The 18,623-nt window shown below is 49.0% G+C and overlaps 1 protein-coding gene across 7 annotated transcripts in view; it reads right to left on the minus strand.

Moving 5' to 3' along the window:
• The window catches only part of CASZ1 (castor zinc finger 1), a 238,920-nt gene that overhangs the window by 29,327 nt on the left and 190,970 nt on the right, over positions 1-18,623 (minus strand). For all 7 annotated transcript variants that reach the window (XM_075437527.1, XM_075437529.1, XM_075437532.1 and 4 more), the window contains exons 5-8: positions 10,492-11,332; positions 7,623-7,691; positions 2,666-2,756; positions 436-600 (exon numbers count right to left, since the gene is read on the minus strand). In XM_075437527.1, coding sequence (XP_075293642.1) covers positions 436-600; positions 2,666-2,756; positions 7,623-7,691; positions 10,492-11,332 — 1,166 coding nt within the window. The remainder of the gene's footprint in view (positions 1-435; positions 601-2,665; positions 2,757-7,622; positions 7,692-10,491; positions 11,333-18,623) is intronic.

Here is an 18,623-nt window from a genome sequence, read left to right on the forward strand (position 1 = left end):
GATTTCCAGGCAGTGACAGATCAGATTTGAATAGAGGCAGAGCAGCAGCATCGCAGAGAGGTCCCTGAATCTCAGAGAATGGGACTTGTTTGTAAGTGAAGCCCAAGACTGTGAGAAAACCTTTAGACCTGCTTTGCCTGACTGTGTGCACAAGGTATCTAAAAACAGAGAACAGGGCTTCCCTTTGCCCTTCCCAACACTTGGCAAGGCAAGTGCAGTGAGGACAGGGCACAGACTCTTCAAAGAGGTGTCTGAATCACAAGGGAGCAAGAAAGGCATCCTTCGCCTCAGGACGGCCCCTTGCTCTCTAACAAGGGAGTGTTGGGCTGCCTGAACACGAGAATCCTTTCAGTCCACCCCAAAAAGGCCACAGCTCCAACAATAGCTCTTCACTCGCCTCGTGTGCTACCACCTATTCCCCAGTCCAGCTGTTACCTGCATGCAGTGGTAGTGTGTGCTTTTCCCATTCAGGTGGCAGCCGTGATAGTACACGCTACAGTCATCCAAGGGGCTGAAGCGCATGAAGCCGTGCTGGAGGGAATTATCACGTTTCTTGTGCATGTTGTAATGCCGAATCACATCCTGTTTACTAGTGAATCTCTGGAGAGATACAGAGACAGACAGTGAGACACACGTGATGGGAGTGGGTGAGTAATCCTGGGGGCAGGGTCATTTTTTTTATTGTTGTTGTTAATAAACTTTTGGTACCCAGAGTTTAAAGCTCAGCAGTAATCACCCCAAGAGAGTCACATTATTAAGGAATTGTGTGCAGATATCTTCTTGGCAAAGGGATAGTATCTACACATGAAAAGTTGTAAACATGACACTGGGGTGATGTCCAGAATGCTCTCCCTGCAGCTTTAAGACTGCAATTCTTGTAACGTAATTTTAGCTTCTGCTATCTCAAGAACTGCTATAGTTAGAAAGCAAACCAGTGAACTAAACAGCCTACAAGAGAGTAATCCAAGCTTCCAAATCACTCACTGTAGTGGTTAGCAAGACACTGTCTGCCACATTCATGTCAGGCTAGAAACTGGGAAAAACACTCTGGTCTTTCATAGTATCTTCCCATTCTAAGTCTTCTGCCTCCCCTACATGGCAGGACAGCTTTATTAGGAAAACAGAGACACAGAACTCTCTTCCAGTCACAGAAGAAGATGGTAGTAGAGCTCAGGGCTAAATCTGTATGACCAGAATATCCTGTTCATCCTCTACCTGCTTGAAGTAATGAAGGGGTACCCCGCTGTGAGAGCAGGCTAAGTGCCTTTAAAATGAAGCTTTTCATTTCTATTTCCCACAGACATCAATATTTAACAGTGAAGGTGGGAAAGTAAATCTGTTTTGTTTTTTTTTAAATAAATCAATATCCATTTATTTTGAGGAGTAATTGAAAAGGCCTGTATTCTAATGTTTAACAACTTTTCTAGTCTCCCTCATAGGAAACAAATGATTATCGCTTCTACTTTTTCCTCCTATAGTATCAATCCTGATCAATCTTGTTGGTATTGGCATGGGAATATATGGATATAGATTTCAACAGGAATCCCTTAGAGGCTGGAGGTATGATTTCCCAGAGCGTACACACAGGATTGCTATTGCCAATCATTGTTAATTTGTGCCCACTTATTACAGAGCGTTACTTATTCTAAAATATATCTCAGCCATAAAATAATTTGCATTTTAAAAAGCAGCCTAAAACCTTATTCCCTGTGAGACCAGACAGCTCCTTTGCAAGCAGCTTCCAGACTCCTTAGGAAATAATCATGAGGCCAATCATAATAATGGGTTTTCCTGTCTTTCCATCCTTTGTGTTTCTCTCTTTCTGCTGCAGAGATATCTGTGTCACAGTTGGGACAGACATCTCGATTACCAAATGCTCGGCTAGGAGGACCACTACGTACGTCCCAGAGACAAACTCTCCTGTGATCAATAGAAGCCCATAGCCAAGCTCAGCAGATCCGGATCAACTTCCTCTGCTGTGGTCAGCCTCATTCCTTTGAGACCCAAAGGTCTCCTGGGGTAGGGCTGAAGTTGTCTCTGATGCACAGCAGAGGCAAACTCTGGGATTCCCGCTTACATGCACGCAGCCTGACCACAGAAATGGCAGTGTCAAGCTCACAGACCTGGGAAGAGGGTAAACAAACACAGCACGTGACTCGGCTGGCTTGACGTCGCTACCCTGGCAATACTCCCAGTAATTACAGCATTGCACATGCTCCTGCCCCCACGCTTTCCCCACAAATCCCGGACTGCTGCTGGTCTTACTGGGTGTTTTGATGCAGATACTGCTGCTACAATGTCACTCAGGCAGCAGGAGGGAGAGAGAGACTAACAGATCAGCGTTCCCTAGTTTCAGGCACAATTTGTAACACACTAGAATTTATTCTCCTGGTTTCACTAATGCAAATCTGGAGTAGTTCCCACTGACGTGAGCCGATTTACATTCTGCTCTTTGGTATAGTGGTCTGGGTTTGGTTAAATGGTGTTAGATTGGGTTAAAGGGGAACTAAATAGGATTCTAGCAAGTTCAAAATGTATCCTGCCCTGATCCAGAGCAGAAAAGTGAAGAGGCATGTGTGTGCACGGGGAGGAAAGCACAGGAGGACACGCATCTCGCCCTTTGCATTCAGGTAGCTGTGCTGCCAACTTTTTACCATTCTTTTACCTGGTAGTTGCACTCTGGGTCAAGGCAGTGGTAATGTTCGCGATACTGGTATGCACAGTGTATGTGTCCACAATGCTGACTGCCAGAGAACCTGCAAACGTAAGAGGAGGACAGAAGAACGAAGGGAGAGAGAATAAAACAGTGTCCTGATAGTCATGCCTGTAAGTAAGGTACAAGGCAAGGAAGTCCCCTTCCTGCTTTCATCCCACATATTTATGGCACTAAACCCCACCTCCTTTATCCCCTCCAAGGATGGTGACCCTCCCACCTTCCTTTTCTTATTTGTCACTATTTAAAGGTGCTTCTTGAGCAGGATTGTTCAGGTCTTTTACATCCCTAGTCTGTCTGTCTTTCCCTTTGAAATTCATCTCCATTATCTAAGTTGCTTACTTGGAGAAGAGTAAGAAAGGAGGGTTCCTTGGATTAAGTATTTTACAATTCTGAAATTCTCAAGTGTGAGTTTAGATACCACAGCAGTGAGTTTAGAAATCTCCCATGCCAGAAGACGACAAATAAACGTTGGTCAAACACGGATTCTAAATGCTAGGTATATGCCCACCTAGTAGGACCTCAGAAAAGCTCAGGCATTCATTTGTTTGTATGAGTTCTGTCTCACGACTTTTTCATCACAGTATGGTGTCACACTACAGAGAAGACTGCGAACCAGTGGATTACATGGTAAGCCACACAGATGGAGCATGATCATGGCAGGATTACACGGAAATTTTCAATAGGATGGACAGATGAACGGAAAGCTGGGTGAGATGGATCAACAGGAACAGAACAAAGCATCACAGGCAGACCATCTCAGCCCTGTGTGTGCATCTTCTCCCATGCATGACAGCCCTGATAATCATTATTTTCCATGTGGATACACTATTTGCTCACAACAAAAAAATGGTGCAATGCAAAAGAACAGGGTTTCCAGCCTGCCTCTGAGTGCAATTAAAAGCAGAACACAAGAATCAACAGCCAACAACATGCACCCAATCCATTTCTGCAGGCCACCACTGAGCATTCCACACAGCAAATCTGGAAACTCCTGACATACAGGGTGGGGAAAAAACCCAGAGAGGCAGAAATGCCATATAGTATCTACATACAAACAGGCAGTACACAGAATGTATTGACTGATAGACACATCAGTAATTGGCAAAAGGGGACAATCCAGTAACAGGCTAATCAGTGCGAAGAACTCTCTGATGTATATTCTAGAGGACCCTGGAAGAGCTGCAGAGCTTGAAAGGGAAAAACAGTGGAGAGAAGGGGACTCAGAGGGGAAACATTCAAAGATAAAGTACCATCTGCTCAAAGGTTCCTCAAAGGTTCCTCACGTCACTTAGCGCTAAACACAGCAGGAGTGCGTATGATAAAGGGCAGGGGAAAGAAACAAGGACGGGCGATGGGTAAAAAGGAAAAATGAGAGGAGTGAGGGTGTCCTGGGGCAATCAAGGAACAGGGCAGGAGCAGGGAAGTTTCTGGATGGTCATAAGGTGAGGTAACGTTAAGCTACAGGATAGAAAAAGTCGGGATGAAAAGCAGTACTAAATAAGGCATTTCTGCAGCACAGTAAGGAAGAGGAGGTCAACTGTGGAGACAGCAGGGCCTCTAGGAGATGGAAAGGGAACTTAATTGACAGAAAAGATAGACATTGCTAAAAAATTAAATGACTTCTTTGCCTCAGCATTCACAAAGGGAGACAGGGACAGATGCCAGGAGCAGACATGCCTTTCCCTGGGGAAGGAGAAGAAATACTGCAGGAAATCAGGATCACGTCAGAACAGGTGATTGAGAAACTGGAACAAACCTCAGCAGCGGAGAAGAAACAAACCACAAGGCAAACAGCAAGGCTGGCTGCACAAACAAAGGTGTGGAACTGAAAGCAGAGGAAGAGATTCCTGCTCAGCGCCTGGGCAACTGTGAGGCTAGTGCAGGGCACAGGCAGCAGCCTGAGTCCCCGTCGCCTTCACCAGGCACACGCAGCTCGGCAGCAGATCGAACTGACTGGTCCTGCTAGTCCAGGGCTTTGTGTCGGCAGCACCACCAGCAGCTTTAAGGAAAGAAATCGCTCTGTGGAAAGCTTCTTCCCTCTTCCACTGATGAGATGGGGAAGAGAGAGCGCAGGACTGTGCAGGGCTGGAGAACTGTGGAGCACAGGCCAGGCAGAGAGAAGGGGAAGATAAACACCTCGCTGATAAATATACACCTTTGAAGCAAAGCAGTCCAAAATATTATCGAAAGCAAGGAGGCAAAATGACCAGAGATGCCAACCGCAGTAAAAGAAGGGCCAGACACCAAAGAGATCTGACTGTACGCGATGAGTTACTACAAGCATCCAAGCAGGAGTAACTCACAGGCTCAGCTTTAAAAGCAACAGCTAAACAAGCACTCTAGCACTTCAAACTCCTACCCTCCTTTCCACGTGCCACGGAAAGGTGTGTGTATGTGGTGTCTACAGTGCAGGAAGGGAGAGGCAAGTGTTCTACCAAACCCTGTGCCTGGGGAAGGAGGGAAGCGGCAGACACAGCACAAAGGGGAAATTCTGCTCCTTCAGTCTGTAAGGTTAGGCTCCTAAAGGGTTATATTCATCCTGTGTTTCTTCTGACACTTGAAACAGTTCAAAGCTATTAATTTTTAAAGCACAGCATCTGTTTAGCTTTTTCATAACAGGAAAGCTTACACACCACACACTTACACGTATACACACGCGCACATTTACATGCACGTACTCTAAGGTGCATCAACACCCTTCTTAATTTACATGAACGTACCCACAATTTCCATGCACACGAACAGACACAAACACACCTGAAAACAGCAAACTCACAGACCATTTAATCACACTGATATGCAAAACCAAACTCCCAAATTGCCCATAGAGGCACACAGATTCATTTTCACAAGAACAACCCCCTCCCCTTACTTTAATCTGTTCACTTTTTTTTTTTTTTTGGCCAGAAAGAACTAGCCTTGATCTGGCAGGAGTTAGAAAGAAAAACCAAGATAAATAAATAATAATAAAAATAATAAATAAAGAAGTCAGCATGCTTAGAGAGTGTTTACAGACTCATTACCCTGTAACGACGATGTGAAAGAAGGAAGAAAAAAAAACCCACCCCAATTACAAGGGGGGAGGAAACCCACACAGAAATAAATATTTAAGCAAGTGCTGCCAGAAGCACCATCTGCTGAGGCACTAATAATAATAATAATAATTTTTTCTGTGGTCTTTTTTTTTTTTTAATTATAAATATACGGGGCGGGGGGGGGGGGAAACAACCCAACCTAAACTAGCTAAGTAAGAGGTTTTGTTTTGTTGTGTGAGAGAATGGATTATCCCTGGGCAGCTTTTGGCAGTGGCTTTGGCAAACTCATTAAGCTAATTATGCAGTACAGACATACAGTGTCGTGTCTCTCTTCTCCCCCACCCCTTGATTTTAAGACTTTAAACTGTTTTTAAAATTGTGTGTAAATTGAAGGGAAGTGGCTGTGCTGCCAACGGGCGGCTTGTGGAGCTTTTTAAGCAGGATGTGGTGTCCCTTCGCTACCTCACAAGCCTCCCTCAGTTACCTGCCTGACCCAGGAGAAGGGGCTTGCAGAGCGCTACGAAGAGTGGATGTGGGTGAAGTGTTTGTGCAGTTCCCTGCTTGAGAGGCAAACTGGGGACAGAAAGGGTGGCATGACCCCTCTCGCTGCAACCTCTGCGATTCCTGCAATCTCAGCAATAAAAGGGTGCTGCTCCTTCTGGCCCACGCAAAGATGGGCTTAAACCCCTGCTTTCATTCTTCTACTCTCCCAGGATGCAGTGAGTTGCCACAATAGAGGCATTGCTGCTTGAGGAACGGCATGTGATGGTGCAGCTGTCCTCTTCCCATGTGTGCTTCTGCCCCCTCCTACGTCAGGGATTTGGGCAAAAGGGAGGAAAGGAAATCACCTCTGGTTCCACTCTCCAGCAAGGGCGAGCACTGCTCCCACCCTTTCCTCCGCTGATGTGCCAGGATCTTCCCTTGCACCTTCCTAGCAGCTGCCTGCCTCCCACCAGAGACTCTCTGGAGACTCTGGCATGGTGGGAAAGCAGAGTACACATCTCCCTCCCCTCTTGTTAATAAATGCCCAAGTGCTCATGGGAACAAACCCTTCAGTTTTATCTCTGGAGAGAAGGGTTTGCTTGCTTCCCTGACTGGTGTCTTTCTGTACACAAGGGGCTTTCACAGTGAGCTTTCTCACATAGCAGATGGAGGAGTCAGTGGGCCAGGGGCAAAGCCTGATGGACCCTTTGCATTGTGAGCCACAGAACAGGCAGGGGTTACACAATGATCTCCTCTGTCCCTCTGGCCCTCATGGCGTTACTCTGTCTTACCACAACAGCCTTGGCCTCCCTCTCAGCATCGCTCATTCCTGACCTAAGCTTGCCCACAGCTGTGGTAAGGTGCCCTAGTCTGCACCTTATTCAGTTTCTCATATAAATGAGCTGCAAAATTTTCCAGGATACACATCCCACATTGATGCCAAGACCTGCCTAAACTCCAGTCACTTGTGAATTCCTCCAGCCTGGATTCTCAGAGGTGAGATGACCTCCACCTGCCTGCTGCAGGCACTAGACAGGATAGGGGAAAAAGGCTGGAGACAGAACAGCAACGGACAGAAAGAACGACACTCCAGAGACAGGGCGCCCATTTAAATTCTGGGCTTCTGCAGTGTAACATTTTTCCACTATTTGTCACAACGTCTAACAGCTCTGGGGAGCGGAGCACACTCTTGGCATGCCTGTACACCTCTCACAGCTACTGCTCTCCCAAGCAGGGGAACAGAGCAAGTACAGATGCCAGAGGGAAATGGAAGTGCCAATGACTGGTTTAAGCACTTGCTCCAGATGGACAAGACCTCATCTCTCCCACCACCACTCCACCCTCTTCCTTCCAGCCCTCTCCCCAAGAAAGTGAAGAGTTTTGCCTACCTGGCAATATACTTCTGGTAAATATTTACGTCTTCGCTGACAGCTGGTTTGTCAGTGGGTAATCCATTCCTAATGAGAAACACAGAGGGCAGAGCCGGTTAGCAGGCAGCAACAGGGCACAGTCTAAGCTCCTTGTTTCTCTCACACACCACTGACACATCAGAGGAGAGAACTCGGCAAGGACACCCATAGGTTTAACCTCCCTCCCCCTTACTCTTCAAATCCTGCACCTTCTTTTCCTAGGGACCCATACAGTCCACCTACCGCCCCTCCTGCATGCTCCCTCTTTGCAGAACTCGGTTCAGTTTGCTGGAGACACTGAGAAGACCAACCGTGAAAACCTCTTTTCACAGAAAAAAACCTAAATGCTCACACACAAACAAGTGATGGCCACATGAAAACAAACACCTCCCTACAGAACCTTACAACACTGCCCTTACGTGCACGGAAGGGCCATTGAGACAGGTCTGCCCTAGGCTCAACTGTGGGAGCAGAGTCGCTGTGCTTCGGGCACGCTGGGAGCTACTGCGCATTGCCCATGGCTGGCAGGCACCGCGCATGCCTACCCGGTCCTGGCAACATGGCTACAGCCTCCTCCGTGGGGCTTCAATTGCCTCTTTTTCCACACAGATACCCCAACTCCAACAGACAGGCAGGGCAGCAAAGCTATTTACGTATTTTAATCAATGAGAAAACCAACCCAACTGCACCCAACTGTCACATAAGCCTGGGTTACTTAACATTATTAGGAAGCAGACAAAAATCACATCCTCAGTGAGTTCAGCAAGAGGAAAAAGAGATACAGGGCCAGACTCCAGCCTACCAAGTGATGGTCACATATCAGCGCAATCCCAGACAGGCTGTACGCTGCCTTTCTGCTCGGTTTTGCCCACACTCAACCTCCACTCCTACTCGTAACAGCTCTGTAGCCTGGTTTAAACAAGGATACTTTCACACAGAATTCACTTGAAGGAGGTAGATTAGTTCAGGGCAGGTTAATAGCATTAGACGTTAGAGAGTTTAAACCCACGGCTAGGGTATATGTGCACATGTGTGAGAGTTAGGGGTAATTCCTGCCAGGCTATTTGGTCCCAGTGGGGACTGTGAATGGAAAGGCAGGTCCCAGAAACCACAGTTAGCACTTCCTCCACCAGCATAATTAATGGGCTGCTTTCGTTTATCATGAAAGCCTGTATCTAGTAAGCAGTCTGCAGGAGAAGAGACCAGAGCCCCTTCTGTACTCCAGTGTGTGATCAGGACACTGGGAGGTGCCCAGCTGAAGGACACCTCCACTCCTGTTGCAGCCGCATCATGACGAGGAGTTGAGGAAGTCCTGTGGCTAGAGGAGGGATCACCATGGTGCTGCAAACCCACATCTGCAAGTGGCAGGAAATGAGCAAGAGAAGGAAACCAAACTGGGATCCCAGTGCAATAGCAAAGCAGGTAAGAAGAGGCTCACAGCCCCCCAAGCACAGCTCTAGGACAGGAACTGAACTCCAGGCAGCTGAGTGCTCCGCACTCTTCCAGCACAGAGTCCCTGGTCAAGTCACGCATCACAACAAGGCACTGTGCCTTACAACACGGTGTTTTTCAGTAACAGGAGTCCCTGCCTGCCGTCTGGAGCACATACAGGGTTCATCCTGAGCAGGGGCCAGATGCAAACGTTAATAATACTTTGCCCTTTCCCATACACCTTAACCATAGAGCTCCCAAATCTGTCATTAGGCAGTTGGGAGATGACTGTTTTGCGTGGCAGACAAGTATCATTCATGCTGCCTTCCAGGTGCAGAAACATGGAAAGTGGGGGATGCAGACTTGCCTGAGACTGCAAAGACCATTCGAGTGAGGATGCAGCCCAAGGCCTCCTAGATCCACATATTAAACATAAAACAGCCTTCCTCCTTAGCAGAGGGCAAAGCAGTAGGGTGCATGTGATGGCATTTGTCACAGAAGTGCAGGCCAGAAGTCCCAGACCTATCGCAAATGACCCTATGGGATTCAAGACTCACAACAGCCCCAAGTCCACAGTGAGAAACAAGTAAATCCAAACCATGACAAGCAAGCAGAGAAGCCCCTCCCTTCCTCCCTGTTTGCAGCCTCATGTACATCTGTAGCTTTTCTACAGCTGCCACCTCTGGAAGCCACATTAAAAAGTAATCCAAGGTTTGGCAAGGCCTTCAGGTATCTCCATTCAGTCAATGGCATCATTGCAGAGATTGCCAGCAATGTATGTGTAGGAGGTTATTAGTGGTAATTGGGCTAATGAGTTTGCCCAGTCTGAGGGGTAATTGAATCGCCTCTATTTGTGTAAGGAACAAGCAAATTGAGAAGACACAGACCTGGCCCTACAGAAGTATGTATATGCCTAACTCCTACGAAAACTGATAGGAATTAGGCACCAAAATGTCTTCCAAGTTCTGGGACAAACAAGCCCCATCTTGCTAGCACTGAAGTCAGCAGAGTTTTGCCACTGAGTGAAATGGAAGCAAGAATCAGGGTCTCCTATAGACACAGCTGGACATCTGGGGAACCGAAAGTAGAAGAAAGTAAAATAGCTACAACCTTGACCTTAGAGTGCTGACAGCACCATGTCCCCTCATCTTTCATTTTGACACGCAAACCCAGGAGCTAGCAGGCTCTAGATTCATGACTGTGACTGCTGATGGCAGGCCACATCCTCAGTGCAAGTAAGATATAGATGTAAGGTGCAGCAGAGCAGCAGATACTCCAACAGTGGGCAAAAAGAAACACCACATGAACAGTGCAGTATTCATCCTCATGCAAACTGGAACTGCCCACCAATCTACACACAGACTTCAGGCATGATCCCCCACTAATACAAAGATAAGAGAAGTGGGAGGACACTTACTTTACTGTAGAGACTGTTCCAGTTGTGATGGAGTCTGTCTTGGAGAAAGTTGATTTCAGGTACTCAGGAGTGTTGAATGGCAATGAGACGGACTGCTCTGGCCCAGCTACAGGAGTGCTGCTGGGGGTACTGGCGACGGGAGCAGGGGCCAGGCTGGGTACCGGAGCTTTTACTGGAGTAAGCTTCTGAATGTTCCTCACATCATACTTGGAAGGCCGGCCTACTTTGCCTGTCTTGAAGGCAATGGCTCCTCCCATATCTGGGCTTCCTTCTCCAGGCTTGAAAAGGTGCAAGTACTTGACGTTTTCTAGGTCATACTTGGATGCCTTCTTGTAGGTGTTGCCATTTTGTGGCCTGATGCTCTCACCTGTCTTCAGCTTCTGAATGAAGAAGTCATATTTGGAGGCCCGTGACATCAGGCCCTGCATCTGGGAACTGCTGGGAGAGGGCAGCGGCAGGATGGTGGCTTTGGTCTCCGTCAGCATGGAGGCATCCGGACCTGGCACCCGAATGGGCTGTGCCAGCACTGAGGAAGTTTCTTTGCCCAGCTTGGAGCCCAACTCCTCAGATTTGGCCAAGTGCATGGGCCAAGAGAGCTGCTCTCCAGCTTTCAGTTTGCGGATGTACTCCTCATACTTGGAGAAGCGGGCTCGTTTGCTCATGGCATCTTCGCCAAGGAGAGAGGCTGCACTCGCAGTGGCCTCTGAGGTAGCAGCGTTCAGCTTGTCAAAGCTGATCTTGCGGGCCAGCTCATCCCGCATGTTCTGATCATCATAGCCGAACATGCCCAGGAACTCATTCATGGTGGTTGCGGCATAATCTCGCAGCGATGAAGCTTCCCCTACAGAGAACCAAAGTGAGAGAGTCATGCAAGGCGTTGATTTTTCTTCTCCTCCCATATCAGCACTAGTAGCGGGGAGGGGGAGTAAGGGGAGGGGGGAACATGATCTACTGACGTTTGGCTCACTTGTTAGGTTTTACGACTCTTAAATTAATTTGTTTTAAAAAAAAAGTAATTAATACTGGGGTAAAATAAAAAGAGTTCATCAATGCCAGGAAAATCAATTTCCTAAATGTTCTAGCCGATGGCTTTTCAGTACATTAAACAAAGTTTCATAAATGTCTCTGCACTCTTGCCTTGGCCTAATATGAAGAAAAAGTAATTTTACTGGAAGTGAGACCAACGCCAATATGCCGAGGTTTGTACAGTTCTGTCCTTGTGTGTGTTTGTATATGGAAGGAGGTGCACAGAGGACGGATGCAGTGCGTCTGCGTGGGTAAGGGGGGGTAGAAACATGTGAGATAAGCCATGTGTGCTGGTGAGCAGCGGGACCGAGAGTAGGCAGGACAGCATGGTGTGAAACGGGTAAGGGAGACAGGGCGAGACAACATATGGGGAGGAGCAGGAGGGGGGTAGAATGGAAAAGTGCAGAGAAGGAAAGCAGCAGAGGTGGGGGTAAATTAAGGCGGGGGAAGAGCAGCAAAGACTATACGCACGAGAAGCTTGGCAGTGAGGAGTGGTGGGGGAAGGAGTGGAGAAGAGAAGGCAAAGACAGGATAGCTCCCCACAGCTGTTGCAGTCCCTCCCTTCCCTGACAATTTTGTAAGAGTTCTTTTCACCCAACTTACTCCCTTCCTTCTCAATCCCAGTGACTGGAGAGCTACTACTCTCCACGTGAAAAGGGGCCACAGTTCAGCAGGGGCTGTGGGAACCTACAGGCAGCCTCCTGAGCAGCCAGGAACAGCTTCCACTAAGACCAGGAACAGGAAAAGTCCATGCAGGTGCAAAATGGGTAAAGAACAGCCAGTGGGATTTGGACTGAGGACAGAAAGAGCTGTTGTCCTGATGTGCGCTCCAGAGAAGGGGAGAAAGCCTGCTCTCCAGCGCATGGTCTGGGGAAGCGGCAGGAAGAGGGTAGTCTACCTGAATGTGGTCACAGGGAGGAAGCACTAACAAAAGCTGTCCTTCCTCGGGTCTCTCCCCTCCTCCATTCCCTACTCCCTCAGGCAGTTTCACAGGCCACCAGGAGGGGAACAACACACATCTGGAGGTCACCCAATATCAGTGTAAAGGAGGAAATAAAGATTGCTCTGACGTGCCAGCTTGGGCTCCTTTAGGCTTCAGCCTGACACAGCACTCCTCCTCCTCTCCCTCTTGCTTTCTCCTGCAGAGTAAAGATTTACTGTGTGCAGGAGTCCTTCAAACCTCCCTCATCATCTTTTCCAATCACTCTAGCTCTCATGGGCAAGCACACTCGTCCGCAGGGAGCCAGCACAGGCCAGTACACTGGCAGCAGCATGGAAGTTCTAGGTACTGAGTCCAGCTCAAACCAAATCAGCACTGCTTTGAAACACAGTGGAAAAGGAAGGCACCAAGCCATAGCCACAGGTCCATAGCCAATGGACCACATCTGACAGCCAGTGATGCCATACACACAGGCACGCATGTACACAAGAGCACTGCTGCGCACACAAGACCCAGTCAATGAGCAAAGTTAAAGTTCAACAGCCATCAGCTTCCACCAGTTTCCACAGGACTATACGGAGGAAGAGACTGCCTGCAACGGGCACTAAAATGTGCAAGACCGTGAGGGTCATATTCCTGTTTCAGCATTGCCTGGTATCGCTGTGTTCATGTAGCAGAAGTGCTGCTGCACTAGTTGCCTGTGTACGCAGGATGTGAGAAAGTCAATGCAAAGAACATGCCTGAAGCCTGCAAGCAGAGGGACAAAGACACATCTGCTAAGTGCTGGGATCTGGGTTAGCCCCAAATGACTTTCCAGTTCTGGGCACTTAGACTCAGCACCCTGACTTCATTCTGACTTCCGAATAAACACCCTGTTAGTTATAGAACGGGTGGCAATGCCCCTGCAGTGTCTGGTTTAGGTTGTAGCTTTTTGTCCTCGCACAACCTCATGGGTCAGTATTACTCTTAAAGGATGGTAAATGCAGAATCATGCCCCACAATGTCCAATAACAAGACTTGTCAGAAGGAAAGCACAAGGAAAGGCTGTATTACTCCATCCGCAGAGGTAAGATGGTTTAATCTCTGCTTCCCCACTTGGCCCTCTACAGTGGCCCCTCCAACACCCTACCAAAGCCACCAACTTTATCTTTCACATGCAGACACATTAAATAATTTCATCTTTCTTTAAAGCAGTTCTCCTTTTCACCTCTTTTTCTCTCTTCTCTACCTCCATTTCAGTGTAACCCTATGACCCAACAAAAGTGATTAAACCCATGAAATCCCTACTGGGTCTAACACTTCCGTCTTTCTGTTAAATCTCCTTTCCCTGTTCCGTTTTTTCTCTCTTTTTTGACCTGTAAAACAATCCTGAGCCTCCTTCACAACACCCTGACTTCCAAGGACTGCACAGAAAAACTCTAGCCAGCCCATGTCAAACTGCATGGGGAGAAAGAATACCACAGAGAGGATCTGATTGGAAATTAAACTATTAAGTGTGATTTTTACTAGCTTTAGCAGCTGCCCTGAAAGGCACCCAACCCCTTTACTTCTTTATCCTAACCTGCAGCACACGAGAAAAGAGGGGAGACCCTCTTTTTCAATCCCACATCTCAAATCCGTTTTACAAATCCCAGCTTGGTTCAGGCCCCACAGACATTACAAATCCAGAGAGGAGATTCAAGGAAACCTAGTATTTTCTTGTAATCCTGGAGAAAATGAAATGGTGTAGGAGACTGGCTCCTTTTTGAACTTCTCTCATCTGCAGGCCTGGTCTTGCAAAGCATCTTTGGTACCCATGTGGCTAGACCTCAACTGGTGCAAACAATTAGATGCAAAACCCAAGACCATAGAAGAAGGGGAGTTTTCAGACCTTTTTTTGAGCTTTGCAAAGTCTGACCTTGAGTTCAGGTTTCACTACCCTGGATTTAATCCCCTCATCTCCCAGAACACTTTGCATTCTGCTTTTCCTTTGCTCAGATTTGGTTCCAGATGACTGCAATACCTTTCCTGACCAACAACTTTGCCAGTGCTGCTGTCTCTCTTCATCCACCTTCGAGATGAAACCCTGGCCAATTCCCACTACTCACTGCCTAGCAAGCACAGCTTCCCTCATCCCTGCATGAGCCCACCAATACATCCCCTAAAGCCGAGACAACCTTCACTTCTTTGCACAGGCACCTAACCAGAAGGCTAGAGGCTCTTCAAATGGAGGCACCTTATGGAAGGGAGCCATCTCGCCACAAAGATGGTACGAGACCCAGCCAACTCATTGCACATACACGTTCAAACAGCAGTGAAGAGGTAATTATTATTACCTAATTGACAGAAATCCCTCCCCATAACCACACGCAGACAAAAGTGAAGCAGGACAGCAGTTGGGAAATAAACGCCCGTGAAAAGAGCACAGCCCTGAAGGCACAGGAAGCATTGTCCCTGGGTCTTCTTCCCCCTCCCCTGCACCGCATTTTTCTCTCCTTTTCTATGTGATAATAAAAGGGCTCCCTCTCCCCTTGCCGCTGCTCTCCATTTGTGGGCATTGCCATAGAGCAGAGATCTGTGTGTCTCAGAGCAGCTATCGTATCACAAAGGATCCGAAGCTAGCAAAAAGGGGCTAAAAATAGCCTGCAGCAGCACACTATATATGGAAGGAAAAGCAAAACAGCCCAAAAGGAGTGCAAGGTCTGGATACTGGGGGATGGGACATCCCAGCCAGGGCTCTGTCCTTTATTCTTCTTGGGAAGGAAAACATGTAGACTTGGGCACTATAGGATGAGCAAGAAACTGGCACTCATCATGCATGTTCTCCCGAGCAGAGTCTCCCCAGGAAATTACGAAGAGAAACCCCCCTTGCTGAAAGCAGGGCCAGTATTCCCTTTCTAAGAGACTTAGCCAAGAGGCTAAGAAAAGAAGGAACTTTGCAAGCTTGTACAGAGGAAAGCTCCTGGTGGCTACTACAGCGCACTATGAAAGTAACAGGCAGAGCAAAGACCATGGGACTGTATAGGAAAATCTCCCTGGGTGTGTGTGCATGAGTGAGAGATTGTGGAAAGGGATCTCTGTCAGAGACTGTACTGGGAAATCTAAACGCTATATATAAATGTGTGTAGAGAACTATGGGTCAGTTGGCGTGCAGAAGCGGGTGTGTGAACAAATGAAGAAACCTATCTGCCTGTCCAGACCAGCTTCTGATGCCCGCCTCCCGACAAACACGAGCTTTGCAACTTGTGAACTTGTTACCTAGCTGTACCAGAGAGGGAAGCACATAAGGCAAAACTGAGCACCGACTCATCAGCCCCTTGTTTTCTGAGGGTGCCTCAGAAAAAGAAACAGGGATGCCACACATGCATGTTCACCATCTTGTTTCAAAGCATGAGGACTGAATAGCATGGACCAAGTCTCCGCAAACTCCTGCCTGATGCACAAGCCCAGCCATCTGACCCTGGAAGGAGACAAAGGTGGCCAGGATTTGGCATTAGACTACAGCAGGTGCTAGCGGAGGACACGAGCAGCAGCCGAAGTTCCGTAAAGCAGGCTCTGTGTATAGACAACGGGACTCCAAGAACCAGGAACCCTCCTCAGCCCATATAATTACGATCACTTTCCTCCCTGATCAAGAAAGCCCAGCTAGATGTAGGATCTGGCTTTCTGTGTGGCTCCTGCTTTTTATCCAGGTTTCCAGCTGATCAAGGAGGTACGAGCTCAATTTTAAACGCTGCTGAGCACTGCCAGCTTGGTATCCTCCATGTCCTCAGAGGGAGAAACGGGTGCTCAGAACCTTCAAAACCACGTTCCTGTGATGACTCCCCCACAGCCGCAATGACCAGCTGTATTCCTCTCCTTTGATCTGCCTGCCTCCTGTGACCCCCCAGCTCACAGGAAAAACACCTTTTTGGTATAGGCAGTTCCAGATCTCACTGGAATAAACTTAACTCGGTGATGAACCATTAAATCTATTTTCTGGAACACTGACAGAAGAAGACAGAAGAGGAAAAGAACTTTGTCCTTTCCAAAGCAAGATATGTTTCAGTTTGTGCTTTCCAGGGAAACACTGCAAATGACATTTACAACACGGATTTTGAAACAGACGCTCCAAAGCCAGCAGCACGTTGGTTTGCAAGTCAAATCCCATGTGGCTGTATACGTAAACTGGACCCTGCATGTGCCATTACCTATCTTCAACATAAATGAGTGTTCAGCCTCCCATGAATGCTTATGCATTTTTGCATAATGCTTTGACAATACAGCCCTACAAAGGCATTTTACTGACAACTTCTACCCCAGTGAGAAACCTCAGTTCCTCTTCATTTTCCCCAGCTTAGTAACATATTTTTCACACTTAAGTTCCCCTCCTTTTAGTTTCTGTAGCAAATAAAAGCTGCAAATGGGGGTAGTGGAGTGGGAATTAAAACAAACTAAAAATGGAGTCCAGGCACAATCACCTTGTGTCTGGGAACGACAAGGGCTTTCCTATCAAAGGAAACTGAAGGTCACACTTTTCCTCATTGATCTTGCAATGTTTGTTAATTACTCTGTCACTGATGTGGCGAAGGATAATTAAACAGCTCTGTTTATATCTTATATGCATAATTATGTGCGCTGCCACTGAACTCGTGAAGACTAGAGAATGTGCCTCTCCAGAAGGGGAACGGACAGACGGAGATGAGTTTCGGCTGCATTATTAACAGGAGGAGGAAAACACGCGCACACACAAAAGGAGGAAAGTTTGATGGATTCACAAAGTGCTGAGATCAGGGGAGGGGTGCGTGCAGGTGGAGCATATTAGGGGGAGATCTTTCAATTACAGATCCAGCCCAGCTGAGTGACAAATCGGGGAAGGGAGCTGCTCTGCCCTAATGGAGAGAATTCAATTTACCCATAGCTTTTAACAAGGCTTAGCACTCATAAGCCCAACAAAATCAGTCTGGGAAAAATCTGGGTATCAGGACTGAGAAAGAAATTCAGCTGGAGCTTCCTCCAGCATCTCTTGCTGAATTCATCTTTTGAAATAAACACAAAAATGAGGCAGAAGCTATCTGAAAATAAGCAATGCACACACAGCCACGGGGAAAACACCTCGCAACAGCCCGCAAGTCAGCACCCCAGACCGAAGCGGTGGGGGACGTTGGGGGGGTTGGACTAGATGACCCACAGAGGTCCCTTCCAACCCCTACCATTCTGTGATTCTGTGGGACATCCAAGCTCGGAAGCAGCAGCTTCACCAGCTCGAGCCCTGGCTCGGGGGGTCCCACAGGCTGGCAGCGCCAGAGGACGGGCTCCCACGGCCGCCAGCACCACAGCGACCGGCAACCCCTGGGGCCGGGCTGAGGGAACACCCGGCAGCACACCGGGAACGCGGTGTGTTACGCGTTGGACGGCCCTGTTAACGGGCTCTCACTCGAAACCCAGCAAGGGGCATCTGTGCGGCAGGCCCCCCAGGGCGAAGCGAGGCGGGCCTGAGGCAGCAGCTCGCACCGGGCTTGCCGCCGAGCCCCCGCGCAGCAGAGGGCAGCAGCCGGGGCTCGGCGGGGCCGCACCGGACGTGCGGCTGGGCTGCGGCCCGGCCCGGCCCGGCCCGGCCCGTCCTCCCGCCCCCCGGGGAAGCCGCCACCGCCTACCTCCTGCCTGCCGCCGCTCCTTCCAGAACCTTCGCCCCGGCCGGGCGTAGGGCGGGACTGAGGCCGCGTCCCGCCGCTCCGCCGCACGTGCAGCCCCTCCCTGGCGCCCCCTGCCGGAACGCGGGCCCAGCGAGGCGGTCCCGGCTGTGCCCCCGGGCCGGGCCCTCGGGCTCGGCGCTGACCTGGGGGCTACGGCCACGGGGCGAGGGGCAGCACCAGGGCACGGGCGCGTTTACACAGCCCCCCTGCACGGCACAGCCGCAGAACCCACCCGGGGTTCGCCACAAGGGCACTCTCTGCTTTATTTTCCCCCTCATGTGGAAATACACGGCCAGGAAACCAGCGCGCCCCACAGCTCCCTCTCCCTGAACAGCGTGAGGGAGTCCGCAGGGGGATTTCTACTCCGGCAAGGGATCTCCGGGCCGCAAAGAGCCACCCAGCAAACACCCCTGTTGGGAATCACAAAATCACAGAATGGTGGGGGTTGGCAGGGCCCTCTGTGGGTCACCCAGCCCAACCCCCTGCCCAAGCAGGGTCACTCAGAGCAGGCT

The sequence above is a fragment of the Opisthocomus hoazin genome, chromosome 16, assembly GCF_030867145.1.
Source record: "Opisthocomus hoazin isolate bOpiHoa1 chromosome 16, bOpiHoa1.hap1, whole genome shotgun sequence".
Lineage (NCBI taxonomy): Eukaryota > Metazoa > Chordata > Aves > Opisthocomiformes > Opisthocomidae > Opisthocomus > Opisthocomus hoazin.